Source organism: Chlamydomonas reinhardtii, chromosome 10 (assembly GCF_000002595.2).
Source record: "Chlamydomonas reinhardtii strain CC-503 cw92 mt+ chromosome 10, whole genome shotgun sequence".
Taxonomy (NCBI): Eukaryota; Viridiplantae; Chlorophyta; class Chlorophyceae; order Chlamydomonadales; family Chlamydomonadaceae; genus Chlamydomonas; species Chlamydomonas reinhardtii.
Window position 1 is genome coordinate 3,539,641 of NC_057013.1, and position 19,096 is coordinate 3,558,736.

Here is a 19,096-nt window from a genome sequence, read left to right on the forward strand (position 1 = left end):
GCAGCTTGCACCCCGTAATTCTCACGCACGGCATGCATGCCATCCTTGGCCAAGTTTCTGGTGCTTCTCATGTCGCCGGCGCTGTGTTTGGGAAGGCACAGCCTCCTGCCGGTGGTGTAGGGGCCACGGAGGTGCGTGTGTGCGGTGCGTGGTCATCCATAGTGGCGGGTTTTAGGGTCTGGGCACATGTAGGGGACCCAAGCCATGGCCCCCCGCGTTTATACTTAGCTGTATATAGCCTATATCCCACAATGCACGAGTTGGGGGGCGGGCAGGCCCAAGCTGGTGGTGGCAATGCCTTGTGTGGTTGGCGTCACCCATTTTGGCATGCCCCATGCCAAAAAGGGTGACGCTCAGACGTGGAGCCACCGGTGTTGTGTCTGGCAGCTTGCAACCCGTAATTCTCACGCACGGCATGCATGCCATCCTTGCCCGAGTGTCTGGTGCCTTCTCATGTCGCCGGCGCTGTGTTTGGGGAGGCACAGCCTCCTGCCGATGGTGTAGGGGCCACGGAGGTGCGTGTGTGCGGTGCGTGGTCATCCATAGTGGCGGCATACCGTATGGGCAGATTGAGGACTACTCAATCAAACTACTGTGAGCCCTTGCATGATTGTTTCACGCCACACTCTCTGTGGACACATTGCTTACTTATACAAAGTAGCTCGTATGATGTTGGTTCGCGAACAGCAGACATTCCTGAAGCAATGTTCCTGAAGTTAGGCATCTTACTTGAGCGAGGCCGGGCCCGCCATTAAAGAATTGCCATGAGAGCATTATTCGTGTGCGATCAAGTTACAAAGTCCCATCATTATAACATCGGAGACCCGCGGTTGACGTATGGTAGGCGACCGTGAATGTTGTGCGCATCCTCTTCTCCATTCTCTGGCAAAACCTGTGATAACACATGTGATATTACGAAATTACAGACAAGAAATGCTTCAGTGCGCTGTACATATATGGTGCTTCCGGCCTGTTGGCAGTGTCAGACCTGAAGCCCCCAGGGGGCAGTTCAGTACACCTGAAGCAGCCCTGAAGCAGCCCTGAAGCAAAAGTCGGGTTCCTGAAGCCCCGGCCATTCCCCGAGTGGTGTGGATGGGGGGCCCTGACGGCGGGCGGCTCCTGCGGTGCGGTATGGGCTGCTTCCGCGCCCTGGAGCCTGTGCGCTGTGCCTGACCTGCTCGCAGTACTGGGGCAGCCTAGATTCTATGCTACAACGGCGCTTGGGCCGCCAGAAAGTGACACGGCAGGGCCGCACGGTGTCCGGGCGCCCGGCCACCCCACACGCGCAGGGCTCACGGACGGGCCCAGCGTCCGCGCGGCGGCTGCAAAAATGCCCAGCCCTAGTTCTTTCGGACATGTGTCCATATAGGCGTGCTAGGAGCTCCCTGGCAGTGCACGGGGGCCATACCTTGCGCCTGGGTGGGCATGTGGAGATGTTTGCCGGGTCCGCATTTCGTTAGGATTCGGGCTACCCCCACTTCAAGGCAGCTTTTGTGAGGTCACTTGGGACCAACTATATGATGATAGGCAAATGGAGGAACCGACGCCACGAAACTGGCGACTTTTAGATAGACTCACCCCTTGCGGCTCGCGACCGGGCCGGCCGCGCGAGAATTGCAAAAACAACTCCTGAGGCCTGACCAAATGCAGCTCACCCACTACCTAACCGATTATCCCCTCCACAACACCTACGTACCCCATTAAAACCCCTTGCATACCGCTCCACAATAACTATCAATACCTGTAAACACCCTTCTTACCGTGTCAACTTTACACAGCCTCAGACAAAGGTACCAGCTGCGCCGCTGCACGCTGCCACTCCGCCTCCCGCTCCGCCAGCCGCGACCGTGCCGCCGGCTGGGTCCCCGACCCCCCCGCCTGCTGTGCTGGCGCCGGGCACGGCATGGCTGCGGGGCGGGCCGGAGCCGGAGGTGCGGCCGGGTTAGCCGCGGTGATGGCCCACCGCACGTCCCGCACCGTGTAGTCCGCCAAGCTGACACCCGCAATCCGGCAGTGCTCCGGGTGCACCACCACCCCAGCCTCCGGCGCCAGGAAGTACGGCGCCCGAGGCCACGACCCCGCCCGGTCCCCTGGTGATGCTGCATCGTACGCCGCCCGCTCTTCAAAGGTCCACAGGTGCCGCGGCTTGCGATGCTGCAGCACACAGGCAGGCTGCCACGCCCCATCCACCGCCGGGGGCAGCACGCCAGGTCCAGGCTCCAAGAGCCGCCCCGTGTAGTGGACGTAGGACACAGCCCCCGCAGCGTTAGCCACCCACAGCTGGTCCAGGCTAACCCGCCACTGCGGCGGCGCCGCTGGCGGCTGAGTGGCTGGCTGCGGCGGATGCTGTTCCACACCTTTTCCCCCCGCCTGCTGTGCTGGCGCCGGGCACGGCATGGCTGCGGGGCGGGCCGGAGCCAGAGGGGCGGCCGGGTTGGCCGCGGTGATGGCCCGCCGCACGTCCCGCACCGTGTAGTCCGCCAAGCTGACACCCGCAATCCGGCAGTGCTCCGGGTGCACCACCACCCCAGCCTCCGGCGCCAGGAAATACGGCGCCCGAGGCCACGACCCCGCCCGGTCCCCTGGTGATGCTGCATCGTACGCCGCCCGCTCTTCAAAGGTCCACAGGTGCCGCGGCTTGCGATGCTGCAGCACACAGGCAGGCTGCCACGCCCCATCCACCGCCGGGGGCAGCACGCCAGGCCCAGGCTCCAAGAGCCGCCCCGTGTAGTGGACGTAGGACACAGCCCCCGCAGTGTTAGCCACCCACAGCTGGTCCAGGCTAACCCGCCACTGCGGCGGCGCCGCTGGCGGCTGAGTGGCTGGCTGCGGTGGGTGCTGTTCCACACCTGCGCTCCGCACGTGGCCGACCGCGGCCGCCAGCCGGGCAGGCAGCCCCGCTGGCGCTGGCGCGTCGCTGTACACCCACGCCCACGTGGTGGCGGAGTCCGGGCGCACATTTTTTTTTTTTTGAGGAATCATCCTTACAAGGTTGAACAGGGGCAGACGCGCTGCCCCCCTACTGCCCGAAAGCAGCCTGGTCCCCGAGACCAGAACCCTGACAGGGCAAGAAGAGAAGAAAAGAGAAGAAAAACAGAAAACAAACACCTCGAAAACCGCCACCAACCACCCCCATCCATCCCACCCCACCCCACCCCGACCCGGGTGGGTAAGCAGCGCCCAGGTGAGCATCTTCCAGGGTTGCCGGCCTGGCTGGGCAAGGAGGGCGAAAGTCTTAGCTTGCAGGGCAGACAGGAACGCAGGCAGGTCGACGTGGTTGACACCCCCATCCTTGTACGGCAGACAGGCCGTTTCCCGCTTGGGCAGCAGGAGCGGGTTCCCATGCGACACCAGGCTGGCGTCCTCAGCGTGCATGGAGCGCGCAGCAAAGTGGTCCACCAGGTCGGTGAGTTCCTTCAGCTGCGCAGGCGACGGGTTGAGGAAGCTGAAGTGGTAGGCCAGCTTCGCCGCCAGCACCTGCTTCGCAATGTGCACACGGCCAACGAGAGTCAGAGACAGGGCAGCCCACAGACGCGCCACAAACGCCATGCCGCGAGCCCGCCGGGTGTGCAAGTCAGCTGCAGCCGCATCCGAGTCCCACGACAGGGGCACACCCAGGTGCGTCACGGCGCCAGTGGTAAACGGCACCCCCGTGTGTGGGCAAGGGCCCGTCAGGTGCGCAAACCTGCCAAGGCCCATGGCCTTGCTCTTGTCCGGATGGACACGGGCGTTGGACGCGCGGCAGAACAGCTGTACTGCCGCCATCAGGACCGGCCCGTCCACTGCCGGGTCGCGCGCCGTGAGGGTCGTGTCGTCAGCGTGGTGGGCAGCAGGCGGCGCCTGCTCGCCGCTGGGTAACAGGGGCGTGCGCAGTGCCCCTTGCTCCACCTGCCGCCGCAGAAAGGACGTCAGTGGCTGCATCTGGATGACCCACAGGGGTGGTGAGGCGGTGCTGCCCTGCGGCAAGCCGTTCAGCACTGGGAAGGCGTCAGAGAGCATCCCGTTCACACACACGCGGGCAGAGCCGTTGGCAGTGATCAGGCGGATCCAGCGCAGCATGCGCGGCCCAAACCCCAGACCCTCCGCGGACGCATACAGCCACTGCCGGTGCACCCGGTCATACGCCTTTTCAATGTCCAAGAAGTACAGCGCACCACCCTGCCGTGGCGTGCCGTCCGCGCCCACGTCCAGGCGCATCCATTCGATCAGGCCTTGGAGGTACAGCGCGTTGTCTCCAATCCAGCGGCCGGTGATGAACGCGGTCTGCAGCTCATCCACAACTGCATCCAGGGCAGGCTGCAGGCGGGCACTGACGGCCTTGGACACCATCTTGAAGTCGCAGTTGAGCAGCGTGATGGGCCGGTACGACGCCAGCTCGGCGCGGTCCAGGCTTTTGCCCTTGTAGATGAGCGTAATGATGCCCTCCCGCCAGGAGGCGGGCAGCGCCGCCGCCATTTCACCGCCATCGTGGGCGTCTGCAGCGGCAGCAAAGGCAGCGGCAGCAGCAGCACACAAGCGCGGACCCAGCAGCGCCCAGAAAACCTTGTACACCTCGTACGGGACCCCGTCCGACCCAGGCGCTTTACCATTGGCGGAGCCAGCCAGCACTGCCATCAGCTCGGCATCACTGAGGGCGCCATCACCGGACCCCTCTGCGGCGGCGTGCAGATCCGCCGGAACCTTGCGGTCAATGGCCGCCAGAAGCTGTTGCTGCGACGCCGTACAGACTGGCTGCACGCGGAACAGGCCGGTGGGGCTGGTGCTGCTGTACATGGCTGCGGCGGCTGCGGAGACAGTGTTGCGCGTGCCCGGCCCCGTGAGCGCCACAGGCGCCGGTTGCCCCGGCACCTTCAAGTGCGTGATGGGCTCCTGCGCGCCGGCTGCTGGCTCGTCAGCCTGCCGATGGAACCAGCGAGTTCCCCGCTCCCCATGCTCCTCCATCAGTGCAGCGCGGGCATTGTGGCTGGCCGCTGCGGCAGCTGCCCGCTCCTCCAGCACCGCCAAGTTGGCCATGGCCGCAGCCTGACGCTGCGCGGCGCTGGCACCCGGCCGGTCGGCCAGGGCAGCGGCCGCGTCTGCGGCCAGCACCACGCCATGCAGCCCATCCCGGGTCTGGCGTGCATGCCGACGGTGGATGCTGGTGGCGGCCTCCCGCAAGAAGAACTTGTCTGCCTCCCATTGCGTGCAAGCGCCGTCACCTGTACTGGCCACGGGATTTGCGGCAACGTGCGCCTCCAAGCGCTGCTCGAGCTCCAAACGCAGCGAGGGGTGAAACAGCAGGTACGTGGGAAAGCGCCACTGCTCCCGGTGCGCATGTGGCAGGTCGGGCAAGGACAGGGTGAGCAGCACACCGTTGTGGTCCCCAGGCGCCCCATACGTGCGTGCGACATCCACCACCCACGGCGCCGCGGTGGCACTGACATACCACCGATCCAGGCGTGCGGGAGTGGCCGGCTTGGGTGTGGCCGGATGCGTGTAGCCCTTGGCGCCGCCACGCTTGCTCGCCCAAGGGTCCACCAGACTGAACTGGGCGAGGAGGCTGGCAAGTTGCGGGGCACCTGCAGCACGTGACGGGCTAGGGGCCACCTCCTGGCTGGCATCGGTGACACAGTTCCAGTCCCCACCCACAACAAGCACTCTGTCCGTGGCCAGGTGGGGATGCAGCCCGGCAAAGAACGCAGGCTTGTCTGCCACGGCCGTGGGCGCATACACACACATGAAGCGCAGGCGCAGGTGACCCACGTCCCAATCCCAACATACCACACGGCCCGCCGCATCCGTTGACGGCGGCTGCAGTACGCAGCCTGGAAGGGACAGCCGACTCCGCGCCAGGATAGCCGCCCCACAGGAGTGAGGCGACGCTGCCGGGCTGGCAGCGAGGCAGTGGCGCCACGGAAGGCACGCCCCCTGCGCGGCACGAAGGCAAGACTCCAGCGCCGTCGTGTCAGTAGCGTGGGTCTCCTGCACCATCGCCACATCCGCCCCAACTTGCTGCAGGTGCGAGACCAGCGCCCGCGCCTTGAACGGCGAGCCCAGGCCGTTGACATTCACTGTCAGCAGCCGAAGGTTCGCCGCTCCCACTGGTGGCCGCATTATGAGCCCCCGCCGGCCACGGCAGCGCCGTGGCGGTTGCGGGTGCTGTTGCTGCTGTGGCGTTTGCCGCGGCGGGCGCCACCCTGGCTGGGGGGCGCGCCGCCGCTGCTGGTGCTCATGCTAGCGGCGCCTGAGCTGGCGCCGCCGGGGCGCAATGGAGCGCTGCCCAGGCTCATGAGGCTGGAGGTACTGCGGCTGCGGTGCTGGCGTTGCCAGCGGCTGGGCCCCCCGGCCCCGCCGGGGTCCGCCGGCCCACGCTTAGCAGACCGCAGGGTGCGGGCGTCTAGGAGCACGTAGTCCATGTAGGCCGTCTGCGCCTGCTGCGCGGCGTTATCCAGCTGCTCCGTCACGTCGGAAGGCAGGGGCGTGTCGGCAGGCTGGGCTGAGTATAGGCGCCACCAGCCAGTGAACTCGTCGCGCAGCTGCGCCAGGACGGCGGTACGGCCGGCCGGCACACGGCACACGGCCCAGTTCGGTACGGTGGCGCCCTGGTCATGGAGGTAGGCGAGGAGGCGGCCACCAAGCGTGTCGCGGCCAAGCTGCGCCCACTCATACCCCTGCACATCTGCGCAGCGGTTCTGGTGCGTCACGAGGTCAGAGCCGATGGCAACACACGTGTCCCGGGTCAGGCAATCGGCCCCGTACTCCGCCTCACTGCCCGCACCCCCACCAGTGCGCCCAGCCGTGTCGGCCGAAACCCCAGCCGGCGCGCCCAGGCCCCTGCCCCTGCCCTTACCACCACCCGCCGGTTGTGACGTCTGCAGTGGCGGCCCCGCCTGGGGCGGCGCCTGGGGCACTGCCCGCCCCGCTCCTCCACCCTGGCGCCCCGACCCGCTGTCCCCACCAGCCTGCTGTCCCCCGGCCAGCCGCCCAGTGGGCACGTGCGGCGGCGAGCTAGCACCGTCCTGTGGGGGAGGCAGCCCGCCGCCCAAGCGCCCTGCCCTCTGTCGCGGGAGCTGGGCGGGGCCACAGCGCCCTTTGGAGCGGGGCTGGTGCTGCGGCGGCGGCGGCGGTGCGTGCGCGGCTGGTTGCACCCGTCGCCCACGCCCGGACGCCACCGTGGCAGCGCCATCACCTGCCCCGTCCTGTCCCCCCAGCGTGGCCAGGACCCCAACCCGGGAGCCGGTCCGGGGCATAAGTGACTGCACCTGGCGCTGCTGCTCCTGCTGCTGCTGTTGCTCTACCCGCCGTTGCTGCTGGAGAGTGAGTTCCGCCAAATCGGCCAAGTACCGCCGCATCACAACTTGCAGCTTCTGCTCCTGCCTAGCAGCTGCCCGCTGATCAAAGGGCGGCTGTGGCGCGGGAGCCCCACTGGGCGGCTGCTGCGCGCCAGCCGGCCCAGCATCGGCAGTGCGACGCCTGGCCGCCGGCGGCCCCCCCACGCCTGCCGACGGCTGCCCCCCGCTAATCCCTCCCACTGCCACCCGCTGCTGTGAAGAGGGCTGCTGCTGCCGCTCGGCCCTCAGGGGAGCCGCAGCAGCACGGGTGCTTCCCCCCGCCACCAGAGCTGGCAGCGAGGGCGAGGCCACTGCGGGTGGTCCGCGGGCGCCACCAGCGGCAGCCGCTGCGTCACCCACACCCGCCGCCTCCTGCATCTGCACGTCCCCCACATGGTCAACTACGTCAACACATTGCCCACGCCGTGACGCCGCCGCGCCAGGGGCACCGCCCGCCCCGTCCTGCCCCCCCCGCGTGGCCAGGACCCCAACCTGGGAGCCGGTCCGGGGCCTGGGCGACTTCCCCTGGCGCTGCAGCTCCTGCTGCTGCTGTTGCTGTAACCGCCGTTTCTGCTGGAGATTGAGGTCCGCCAGCCCGGCCAAGTACCGCCGCATCACAGCGGTCTGCTCCTGATCCTGCCCGGCGGCGGCCCGCTGATCCAAGGGCGGCCGTGGCGCGGGAGCGCCACTGTGCTGCTGCTGCACGCCAGCTGGCCCAGCACCGGTAGGGCGAGGCCTGGCCGCCGGCGGCCCCCCCACGCCTGCCGCCGGCTGGACCCCGCTAAGCCCTCCCGTTGCCACCCGCTGCTGCGAAGAGGGCTGCTGCTGCAGCGCTGCCCGCAGGGCAGCCGCAGCAGCACGGTTGCTTCCCCCCGCCACCAGAACTGGCAGCAGGGGCGGGGCCCCGCTGAGTGGCCCACTGGCGCCACCAGCTGCAGCCGCCGCGTCACCCAAACCCGCCGCCTCCTGCATCTGCACGTCCCCTACGTGGTCAACGATGTCCGCTGCGGGCGCCATGGCAGCCGCGGGCCTCACGCCACCCAAGGTGTTGCCACCCAGGTCGGCGACCCCGGCTGCAGCCGGAGCAGGGCTGCCTGCCGCAGCTGTCGTGGCTATCCCAGCCGCCTGGGGGGCGCCACGGACCTCCACCTGCATGGGCTCCTCACCGGGCATCTCAAACTTGGCACAGTGCAGGTGAGAGATGATTCCTCCAAAAAAAAGAGCTGCGGGTCCCAGACTGGCCCCCGCACACAGGCAAAGATGTGGTTGGTGATGCCCTGGCCTGCGGGGGCCTGGGGCTCCCCCTTGGGGCCCACCGATTTGGCGCACTGCTCTGAGACCACATAAGCACACGCCAGGTTAGAGGGGTCCAAGGTGGTGGGATAGCCGCCCGCCTGCAGCACCAAATCAGTGCGACCGCGGAAAGCCCCCCACACAGGGCCCCCTACCATCTTGACCGTGACGGTGTAGGTGCCCGGAATGATGGGCCGGGTGTCCACTGGCACGTGAACCGTGAGGACAGCCTGACCGCGCTGGAGCGGTACCGCCAGCGGCGACTTGCGCATGAGCTCCGCTATGAAGGCTGCTTTGCTGGCGCTGGTCGCGCGCCGGCTGAAGGCCAGCCCCGCAAACGTGCGGGAGGGGCGGCCTGTGCTGTGCAGAGAGTGGCCCTGCAAGAGCTGCGGCTGGTTGCCCTGCCTGCACATGGTGTCCAGCACTGACAGGGCAGCACTGGTCACCTCCCGGACGCCAGCTGAGGACAGCTGCTCGCCCTCTGCGAGCCCCGTGGTGGCACCCACCAGAAGGACTGGGTAGGTAGGCAGGCTGGGGCCCTGAGGCTGCGTCGTCAGGTCCTGCACGCCGTGCGCCAGGCTATGCGTGGACAGGGCAAGGTGGAGCTGCAGCCCGGGGCTGAAGAACGGGCTGGCAGTGCTGCCCCCACCTGCAGGGGTGCGGTCCGCTGCCAAGTCTGGCAGTGGGCGGCGATGCCCAAACGCAGGCCCCCCACACGGCACGGCATGTGCTGCTGTGGCCGCGCCGTGGGCGTGTGTGCTGCATGGCTGGTGTTGGCCCCTGGTGTCTTGGCTGCGCTGAGACACCAGGCGGAACCGACCAGGATCACCCAGCAACTGCATAGCTGCCCAAGATCAGCACTCACAGGGCATCGCAGCAGGGCGGGCGCAGGGCAGCCAGGCGCCAGGCAACAAGGGCACAAAGACGAGCCACACCCCAAAAGAACAGCCAAGTGCTGCAGGGCTCCCCCGACCGCCACACCCAAAGCACCCTGCTGCACGCGCGGATGCAAATGACCAACCACAAAGGTTGATACGCCGCCTGCTCCAAGCTGGTGAGGTGTGGTGCTCGCCGAGATGTTAAAATGCCGACAAGCGAAATGTCGCCAACTCCACGGCGACGCTCCTGAACCGCCAGAATCCTATTCCATAGCAGTGTCGAGTTCCAAAGCACAAGCCAGCATAGGCTGAAGGGCGCTGGAGAGGGAGTGTCGCGCTACAGCTGCAAAGTGGACTGACAAAAAACGAGCACGCCCACAAATGCAAACTGCTTCACAGTGGTTCGTAGGCCTTAAGAAGCCTAGAACAAAAGGAAGCAAGTCAAACAGTGCGAGAGAAATGACGTCGGCTGTTTCAAAGCTGTGCAGAAGGAAAGGAGGATGCAAGAAGAGCAAGAGAAGAGAGTAAAGTAAAGTAAAGTCTGGTTCTGGTGTCCGGCCTGCAGATCCCCACCTCCGTGGCCGCCGGGCAGCAGAACACGCCGGCGAGAGAACTGCAGTAGTATGCGTCCCCGTCCCAGCACTCGGGTGAGGGGCCGCGGCGCTCCGCGCGGCTGCAGGAGCAGGCGGCGGGCGGGGCGGGACCTAGCACTGGGCCTGCCACGGCGGCGGCGGCAGCAGCGGCGGCGGTGGAGGGCGACCCTCGCATGCTGCCCCCGGATGCGTCCCTTCTGCGGGGTACGTGGCGGAGGCTGTGGGACAGCCACGCCAGTCAGGGGGCAAAGGTGCTGGTGTACCGGCTGCAACATGCTTACCTGCCTTGCGGGCTGTACAGGGCGGGCAAGGGTATTCGTCCACGGGTGACCACGGGGTGCGGGGGGTTGGGGGCGCACTGTCCTCACCCCGCCTGCGGGCCACCTGGCCCGCGGGCATGGGCCAGCCTGACGCGGCTTGCGATGCTGCAGCACACAGGCAGGCTGCCACGCCCCATCCACCGCCGGGGGCAGCACGCCAGGTCCAGGCTCCAAGAGCCGCCCCGTGTAGTGGACGTAGGACACAGCCCCCGCAGCATTAGCCACCGACAGCTGATCCAGGCTAACCCGCCACTGTGGCGGCGCCGCTGGCGGCTGAGTGGCTGACTGCGGTGGATGCTGTTCCTGGAGTGTCCAGCTTATGCGCAGGCGAGGACGTGGCTGCAGCAGCTGTGGGCCTGCGTTGCGCCCCAGGCAGCGGCGCCGCCAGTGACGGACGCAGGCTTCATGCTGGGGGACCGCATGGGTATGTGGGCCTCAGGCCCGCGGGGGGCGGGCGCGCTGCTGTGGAGCACGTTGCGGGCCACCTTCTTGTACGCCGTCTGGTGTGCGTACTGGTCCCGCGAGCCTGCTAAGCAGACGTCGGAGCATGTGGTTCGGGAGGTGGTCAGCGAGCTGCGCAGGGTGATGCAGCTGCGTTTCACTGCCGCCACGCTAACCCCTGAAACCCTGTCGGCTCTGCCCACACAGCTTCTCACCGCGCAGCTCAAGGCGGCTAAGCTGGAGCACTTTGTTGCCATCTGGACGGCGGGTGGCGCGCTTTGTGAAGTGGAGGAGGTTCAGGGTGGGTCACCGAAGTTGCACTTGCGGCTGACGCTTGCATCACCTGTGCAGGCCCCCTAGGTTTCCTTTTGGGCGGCGTTTCTTTCCAGGCGCTGGCGTGGCGTTTATCGTCATCAGCTTATCTAGCGCCCATGTGTTTTAGCTCTGGCTGGCGTCGCAGCGCCTGGGCGGCTGTGGGCCTTCCTGCACAGCGCATCTTGCATCGGGCTGGAGCCCGCTTAGTCAGCGCCACATCTGGCCCGTTTAGTGTTCTGCTTGTGTCTCCTCTGCCGGTTCTCCTGGGGTGTTGCTTAAGCAACCGACATGTGGGGGTGGGGTGGGTTTGGGCGGGGCGAGTGCGTACCGCTGGTGTTTTCTTTGCTGGCGCGCGGTGGTGGTGGTTCTTGCGGCTAGGCTGTGGTGTAGGTTGGTGCTTGGGTTAGGTCTGGCGGTGTTTTTTGTGCAACCCCTCCCGGGGGGCGGGGGGGCCAGCCTCCTGCTCTGTCTGCCGGGTCGGGGTGGGGTGGGGTGGGATGGATGGGGGTGTTTGGTGGCGGTTCTCGAGGTGTTTGCTTTCTGTTTTCTTCTCTTTTCTTCTCTTCTTGCCCTGTCAGGGTTCTGGTCTCGGGGACCAGGCTGTCTTCAGGCAGCAGGGGGGCAGTGCGTCTGCCCCTGTTCAACCTTGTAAGGATGATTCCTCAAAAAAAAAAGCAGCTGTGGGCCTGCGTTGCGCCCCAGGCAGCGGCGCCGCCAGTGATGGACGCGGGCTTCATGCTGGGGGACCGCATGGGTGTGTGGACCTCAGGCCCGCGGGGGGCGGGCGCGCTGCTGTGGAGCACTTTGCGGGCCACGTTCTTGTACGCCGTCTGGTGTGCATACTGGTCCCGTGAGCCTGCTAAGCAGACGTCGGAGCATGTGGTTCGGGAGGTGGTCAGCGAGCTGCGCAGGGTGATGCAGCTGCATTTCACTGCCGCCACGCTAACCCCTGAAACCCTGTCGGCTCTGCCCACTCAGCTTCTCACCGCACAGCTCAAGGCGGCTAAGCTGGAGCACTTTGTTGCCATCTGGACGGCGGGTGGCGCGCTTTGTGAAGTGGAGGAGGTTCAGGGTGGGTCACCGAAGTTGCACTTGCGGCTGATGCTTGCATCACCTGTGCAGGCCCCCTAGGTTTCCTTTTGGGCGGCGTTTCTTTCCAGGCGCTGGCGTGGCGTATTATCGTCATCAGCTGTTCTGGCGCCCCATTAGTCGTAGCTCTGGCTGGCGTCGCAGCGCCTGGGCGGCTGTGGGCCTTCCTGCACAGCGCGTCTTGCAGCGGGCTGGAGCCCGATTAGTCAGCACCACATCTGGCCCGTTTAGTTTTCTGCTTGTGTCTCCTCTGCCAGTTCTCCTGGGGTGTTGCTCAAGCAACCGACTTGTGGGGGTGGGGTGGGTTACGGCGGGTCGAGTGATGGTAGCACTGGTGTTTTCCTTTCTGGCGCGCGGTGGTGGTGGTTCTTGCGGTTAGGCTGTGGTGTAGGTTGGTGCTTGTGTTAGGTCTGGCGGTGTTTTTGTGCAACCCCTCCCGGGGGGCGGGGGGGCCAGCCTCCTGCTCTGTCTGCCGGGTCGGGGTGGGGTGGGGTGGGATGGATGGGGGTGGTTGGTGGCGGTTTCGAGGTGTTTGCTTTCTGTTTTCTTCTCTTTTCTTCTCTTCTTGCCCTGTCAGGGTTCTGGTCTCGGGGACCAGGCTGCTTTCAGGCAGCAGGGGGGCAGCGCGTCTGCCCCTGTTCAACCTTGTAAGGATGATTCCTCAAAAAAAAAAGGTGCCCCGCAACTTGCCAGCCTCCTCGCCCACTTCAGTCTGGTGGACCCTTGGGCGAGCAAGCGTGGCGGCGCCAAGGGCTACACGCATCCGGCCACGCCCAAGCCGGCCACTCCTGCACGCCTGGATCGGTGGTATGTCAGTGCCACCGCGGTGCCGTGGGTGGTGGATGTCGCTCGCACGTATGGGGCGCCTGGGGACGACAACGGTGTGCTGCTCACCCTGTCCTTGCCCGACCTGCCACATGCGCACCGGGAGCAGTGGCGCTTCCCCACGTAATAATAATAATAATTACAACGCCGGCCCATAGGGCCTGGCATGGATTAACGGGGCAAGGTGACTAGGGCGAGAGGGCCCGCCCCCCTCACGCTGACGCCTCACCACGAAAGAGTCACAACCTCCGAAACTACAACCTCCAAGTCCTAGGCCGCTCTTCAAAGTCCACTACATCCAAGCCTGCACACATAGCATATCGAGCTAGGGAAACGCCGCGTTATAGTAGTGGAGCACTGCCAGTTCGTGCAAACCGAGGAGCCATGGCGCTCCTCCTCGAGCCTTGGATCTTGAGCCTTGTCTTGAACCTTGGACCTCGCCACTAAATCGGACTTCTGCACCACGACCTTTCTAGGATGCAGCGGGCGTAAGCCCGCAATTGCCACTAAGGGCAATTACCTATCGTTCGTGGGATCACCAATCGGTTTCGCACCAATCTTTCGCCTTTTGCATAATTGGGCTTTTATCCGGATTCGTACCCGGGTCCCTTCTGCCGTAAGGACGAGTCAAATCGCTAACTGAGTTAGCGATCCGGTGATCGCTTCCCCACGTACCTGCTGTTTCACCCCTCGCTGCGTTTGGAGCTCGAGCAGCGCTTGGAGGCGCACGTTGCCGCAAATCCCGTGGCCAGTACAGGTGACGGCGCTTGCACGCAATGGGAGGCGGACAAGTTCTTCTTGCGGGAGGCCGCCACCAGCATCCACCGTCGGCATGCACGCCAGACCCGGGATGGGCTGCATGGCGTGGTGCAGGCCGCAGACGCGGCCGCTGCCCTGGCCGACCGGCCGGGTGCCAGCGCCGCGCAGCGTCAGGCTGCGGCCATGGCCAACTTGGCGGTGCGGGAGGAGCGGGCAGCTGCCGCAGCGGCCAGCCACAATGCCCACGCTGCACTGATGGAGGAGCATGGGGAGCGGGGCACTCGCTGGTTCCATCGGCAGGCTGACGAGCCAGCAGCCGGCGCGCAGGAGCCCATCACGCACTTGAAGGTGCCGGGGCAACCGGCGCCTGTGGCGCTCACGGGGCCGGGCACGCGCAACACTGTCTCCGCAGCCGCCGCAGCCATGTACAGCAGCACCAGCCCCACCGGCCTGTTCCGCGTGCAGCCGGTCTGTACGGCGTCGCAGCAACAGCTTCTGGCGGCCATTGACCGCAAGGCAGCGCTCGTATCTTATGAAGGCAGGGGCGGCATCAGTGGCCAAATTCCTTAAAATGGCTTCGTTTAGTTGACGAAACAGGCTGCCGCCGCTTCGTTCACCCCCAAAATTTTTCCGGGGGCTCCGCCCCCGACCCGCACGATGTCGACACCGACACGACACGCCCACTCCTCCCCTGCTTCCTGCCGACCCAACCTCACTCTCCCGCCAGGGAAACCCCTGTCTCCCGCCGTCAACACCCATAGATACAGCCCTTTGAGCCTTCTTACCATATGCCACACAGGTTTCGCCGTGGAGTAGCCGCTGGAACCCCCTGTCCTTGGCCAAAAGTGGCCGAAATCCCAAAAATGTCTTCGTCTGTTTGCCGAAAGACCCCCCAAGATCCCGTGCGTTTCGGCCAAAATTCCAAGTCAATATCAAAAAAATTCGTCCGCCAGAGGCCTTTTTGGGCAAATTTCGTTCCGAACGAAGGAAGATACGAGCACTGCCGCAAGGTTCCGGCGGATCTGCACGCCGCCGCAGAGGGGTCCGGTGATGGCGCCCTCAGTGATGCCGAGCTGATGGCAGCGCTGGCTGGCTCCGCCAATGGTAAAGCGCCTGGGTCGGACGGGGTTCCGTACGAGGTGTACAAGGTTTTCTGGGAGCTGCTGGGTCCGCGCTTGTGTGCTGCTGCTGCCGCTGCCTTTGCTGCCGCTGCAGACGCCCACGATGGCGGTGAAATGGCGGCGGCGCTGCCCGCCTCCTGGCGGGAGGGCATCATTACGCTCATCTACAAGGGCAAAAGCCTGGACCGCGCCGAGCTGGCGTCCTACCGGCCCATCACGCTGCTCAACTGCGACTTCAAGATGGTGTCCAAGGCCGTCAGCGCCCGCCTGCAGCCCGCCCTGGATGCAGTTGTGGATGAGCTGCAGACCGCGTTCATCACCGGCCGCTGGATTGGAGACAACGCGCTGTACCTCCAAGGCCTGATCGAATGGATGCGCCTGGACGTGGGCGCGGACGGCACGCCACGGCAGGGTGGTGCGCTGTACTTCTTGGACATTGAAAAGGCGTATGACCGGGTGCACCGGCAGTGGCTGTATGCGTCCGCGGAGGGACTTGGGTTTGGGCCGCGCATGCTGCGCTGGATCCGCCTGCTCACTGCCAACGGCTCTGCCCGCGTGTGTGTGAACGGGATGCTCTCTGACGCCTTCCCAGTGCTGAACGGCTTGCCGCAGGGCAGCACCGCCTCACCACCCCTGTGGGTCATCCAGATGCAGCCACTGACATCCTTTCTGCGGCGGCAGGTGGAGCAGCTGTCAGGGTTCTGGTCTCGGGGACCAGGCTGCTTTCCGGCAGCAGGGGGGCAGCGCGTCTGCCCCTGTTCAACCTTGTAAGGATGATTCCTCAAAAAAAAAAGCAAGGGGCACTGCGCACGCCCCTGTTACCCAGCGGCGAGCAGGCGCCACCTGCTGCCCACCATGCTGACGACACGACCCTCACGGCGCGCGACCCGGCGGTGGACGGGCCGGTCCTGATGGCGGCAGTACAGCTGTTCTGCCGCGCGTCCAACGCCTGTGTCCATCCGGACAAGAGCAAGGAATAATAATAATATCTACGCAGGGCACAGGTGCCCGCGTGTCTTAAGGAGGAGTGAGACAAGCTCACCCCACCATCGGAAAAACTTGATTTCCCTACCCCGGCTCCCCTGCGCGGGGGCCGCCATTGGCGGTCCCCTGGGTGCGGCCTCCCGGGCGGCATCGGGTGTTGGCAATGCCCATCTCTCGCTCTAGCCGGTAGTACAGGTTTGCGGTGCCCCGGAGTGTGGTGACGCTATGCATGTGGAGACGTGTGCAGCAGGCCTTGGCTGCCTGCGGTTTGGCTCCTAGGTCTTTAAGGAGAGTTTCAAGGGTACGGGGGACAGTGCCACCGTGGCCCAGTGTAATAACGTGTTTAGTATCGTAGTGCACAGTCCACCCTGCAGCTCGCATGGCAGTGGCAAGGGTGGCGTGCTGTGCTTGTTTTTGAATGAGCTTCTCGCTGTGGTGCAGGTCAGAGGTGTATCCAACTTCAAGGATGTACACTGGGTAGGCCCCTTTGTTGGCTGGTGGGGATGTCATGAAGCGTTCTGCTTCGGACCGGGGAAGGTTCGGGATAAACAGGATGTCAGGCCGCATCCTGTTGAGGTCTGCAGCGGGCACTTGCGGGCAGAGCCAGGACGGCGGCCGCATGCCCGCGCAGTACTCAGGCAGTTCAGCTCGGGAGGTGGCATCCATTATCATGTAGCCACCACCGTTGTGACCATGGTGTAGGCATTCGGCAATCGTCCGCACTGCAGTGTTGTGTTTGGCTATCCTAGCGCCAACGAGTTGGGGGTGCGCGCAGTGGCCGGCCAGGTGACCTGCGGTGCCACGCTCTGGGTCAGATCCGCGGCTGCGCTGGGTGTGGGCACAGAGACCACATTTGTCGCTGTCTCGTAGTTTAAACAAAGCCAGCCGGGCCGGGCAGATGAGGCCTCCCTGACGAGCATTCTGTATGAACCGGCGTAGGCCGTGGCTGGCGTCCGAATTCGTCATGTACGCATTACTGGCGCGTGGGTCAAGGCTGGGTGCTGCCTCGGCCCATTTCTCAGTGTACAGGGTTTTGTTGGCGTGTCCACCACGGCAGCTGGGGGCCATTGCCCTGGTGAGGCCCCGGTTCAGGTCCGACACGTAGTGCGTGGCTGTGCTGTCGTCGTCCCTGGTGACCGTGAAGGTCGGCCACCAGTGCCGGGCGTGCGGGTCGTTGTCGGCCGGTTCGGATACATCGGCGGGTTTTTCCTGGGTGGCGACGGCAGCCGCCCCTTTATCGGCTTCCTCGTTGCCGTGTAGCCCGGTGTGCGAGATCACTTTAATCAGAGCGGTGGGTGCGCCCCGGGCGTGGCGTGCATGGAGCAGTGCCACGATTGAATCCAGGAGGTCCCGATGTTTACTCAGATGCAGTCGCCGAGGCTCGTTAATTGCTCGTTTGATTAGGTACAAGCTTGCAACAGAATCTGATGCAATAGTGAGCTTCTTGGTTGCAAATTCTTTACCTTCGCCACCAAATTCTGCGAGGGCAGCACGAATTGCTGCCAGTTCAGCTCTCGTAATAGTGTTTGTACACCCAGCGCCATTTGGATTCACGTAGACAACGCGAGAATCGCTAAACCAGGCGCAGGCGCCGGCAACCTGGACTTCTTTGCCATTGTCAGTTTTGATTTTGCTTACCGAACCGTCTGTCCAGACAATGCCATTCACGTCGTGGGCCAGAGCATGGTGGGTCTGGAATCGCGCGTTAGGAAAGCGTCGTGCTTCGTCAGCCATGGCGTGTATCGTCTTTGGATTAGCGTGCTGGTATTTGGCTTGCTTTAGAAGTGAGTTTGGGAGGGCTGGGCAGGTTGGGGCCGTGGCCGTGTGTGTCCATGTGCGCGGGTCGCTGATGTGCGTGGGTGCGTTCGCCCCCCGCTTCAGTGTGTCCACGAGCCGTTTCAGGCGGGGGGCAAAGCACTGGAGTCCGGCGGGGTTCCCAACAATGACCAGTCGGAGCCCCTTCTGGCGTTCAGCCTGGGTGTTGGTGCCAAGTCCTGTGTCAAGGCCCGCGGTGCCCACGGACCAGTTGGCCAGCTCGTGGCAGAGTGGGTGTTGAAGCCACTGCGTGTGGGGGAAAGTGGCCGCTTTGGGGAGCACCAATACAGTAAGGGTTGGTTCCTGGCGGCAGTACAGCTGTTCTGCCGCGCGTTCCTGGTTCCTGGCGGCAGTACAGCTGTTCTGCCGCGCGTCCAACGCCCGTGTCCATCCGGACAAGAGCAAGGCCATGGGCCTTGGCAGGCTTGCGCACCTGACGGGCCCTTGCCCACACACGGGGGTGCCGTTTACCACTGGCGCCGTGACGCACCTGGGTGTGCCCCTGTCGTGGGACTCTGATGCGGCTGCAGCTGACTTGTACACCCGGCGGGCTCGCGGCATGGCGTTTGTGGCGCGTCTGTGGGCTGCCCTGTCTCTGACTCTTGTTGGCCGTGTGCACATTGCGAAGGCGCCCATGTGTTTTAGCTCTGGCTGGCGTCGCAGCGCCTGGGCGGCTGTGGGACTTCCTGCACAGCTCGTCTTGCAGCGGGCTGGAGCCCGCCTAGTCAGCGCCACATCTGGCCCGTTTAGTTTTCTGCTTGTGTCTCCTCTGCCGGTTCTCCTGGGGTGTTGCTTAAGCAACCGACTTGTGGGGGTGGGGTGGGTTTGGGCGGGGCGAGTGCGTAGCGCTGGTGTTTCCTCTTCTGGCGCGCGGTGGTGGTGGTGCTTGCGGTTAGGCTGTGGTGTAGGCTGGTGCTTGGGTTAGGTCTGGCGGTGTTTTTGTGCAACCCCTCCCGGGGGGCGGGGGGGCCAGCCTTCTGCTCTGTCTGCCGGGTCGGGGTGGGGTGTGGTGGGATGGATGGGGGTGTTTGGTGGCGGTTCTCGAGGTGTTTGCTTTCTGTTTTTCTTCTCTTTTCTTCTCTTCTTGCCCTGTCAGGGTTCTGGTCTCGGGGACCAGGCTGCTTTCGGGCAGTAGGGGGGCAGCGCGTCTGCCCCTGTTCAACCTTGTAAGGATGATTCCTACAAAAAAAAAGGTGCCCCGCAACTTGCCAGCCTCCTCGCCCACTTCAGTCTGGTGGACCCTTGGGCGAGCAAGCGTGGCGGCGCCAAGGGCTACACGCATCCGGCCACGCCCAAGCCGGCCACTCCTGCACGCCTGGATCGGTGGTATGTCAGTGCCACCGCGGTGCCGTG

The 19,096-nt window shown here is 64.9% G+C and overlaps 4 protein-coding genes across 4 annotated transcripts in view; 2 read left to right on the forward strand and 2 right to left on the reverse strand.

Moving 5' to 3' along the window:
* Positions 1–1,556: 1,556 nt before the first annotated feature.
* CHLRE_10g445226v5 (uncharacterized protein) lies at positions 1,557–10,002 on the reverse strand. Its single transcript, XM_043066867.1, has 6 exons — positions 9,469–10,002; positions 8,759–9,279; positions 7,242–8,459; positions 6,107–6,998; positions 3,156–5,687; positions 1,557–2,849 (listed from the first exon to the last, which is right to left on the reverse strand). The coding sequence occupies exons 1-6, from the start codon at positions 9,473–9,475 to the stop codon at positions 1,771–1,773; spliced, it is 6,249 nt and encodes a 2,082-aa protein (XP_042920264.1). The 5' UTR covers positions 9,476–10,002; the 3' UTR covers positions 1,557–1,770.
* Positions 10,003–11,676: 1,674 nt separating this feature from the next.
* CHLRE_10g445251v5 (uncharacterized protein) lies at positions 11,677–12,902 on the forward strand. Its single transcript, XM_043066868.1, has one exon. It carries the CDS (start codon positions 11,805–11,807, stop codon positions 12,279–12,281), a length of 477 nt encoding a protein of 158 aa, XP_042920265.1. The 5' UTR covers positions 11,677–11,804; the 3' UTR covers positions 12,282–12,902.
* Positions 12,903–13,356: 454 nt separating this feature from the next.
* On the forward strand, positions 13,357–18,498 carry CHLRE_10g445275v5 (uncharacterized protein). Its single transcript, XM_043066869.1, has 4 exons — positions 13,357–13,821; positions 13,938–14,361; positions 14,862–15,579; positions 15,771–18,498. Exons 2-4 carry the CDS (start codon positions 14,007–14,009, stop codon positions 15,922–15,924), a joined length of 1,227 nt encoding a protein of 408 aa, XP_042920266.1. The 5' UTR covers positions 13,357–13,821; positions 13,938–14,006; the 3' UTR covers positions 15,925–18,498.
* A 402-nt stretch (positions 18,499–18,900) lies between these two features.
* CHLRE_10g445299v5 (uncharacterized protein) overlaps positions 18,901–19,096 on the reverse strand; it is a 1,396-nt gene continuing 1,200 nt past the window's right edge. Inside the window, exon 3 of the mRNA XM_043066870.1 lies at positions 18,901–19,058. Coding sequence (XP_042920267.1) covers positions 19,016–19,058 — 43 coding nt within the window. The 3' untranslated portion in view covers positions 18,901–19,015. The remainder of the gene's footprint in view (positions 19,059–19,096) is intronic.

What these genes read in the sequence shown, in the direction of transcription:
- CHLRE_10g445226v5 (XM_043066867.1), bottom strand. An exon ending in AGCAGGAGCAGCAGCGCCAG is followed by an intron (nt 6,999 to 7,241) that starts GTGCAGTCACTT and finishes CCTCCCCCACAG; the next exon opens with GACGGTGCTAGCTCGCCGCC. An exon ending in CCACGGCGCTGCCGTGGCCG is followed by an intron (nt 5,688 to 6,106) that starts GCGGGGGCTCAT and finishes CGGCCGTGGCAG; the next exon opens with ACAAGCCTGCGTTCTTTGCC.
- CHLRE_10g445275v5 (XM_043066869.1), top strand. Translation starts at nt 14,007, where the DNA reads ATGGCCAACTTGGCGGTGCGGGAGGAGCGGGCAGCTGCCGCAGCGGCC. An exon ending in AGCGCTCGTATCTTATGAAG is followed by an intron (nt 14,362 to 14,861) that starts GCAGGGGCGGCA and finishes ACGCCGCCGCAG; the next exon opens with AGGGGTCCGGTGATGGCGCC. An exon ending in AGCACCGCCTCACCACCCCT is followed by an intron (nt 15,580 to 15,770) that starts GTGGGTCATCCA and finishes CCTGTTACCCAG; the next exon opens with CGGCGAGCAGGCGCCACCTG.
- CHLRE_10g445251v5 (XM_043066868.1), top strand. Translation starts at nt 11,805, where the DNA reads ATGATTCCTCAAAAAAAAAAGCAGCTGTGGGCCTGCGTTGCGCCCCAG.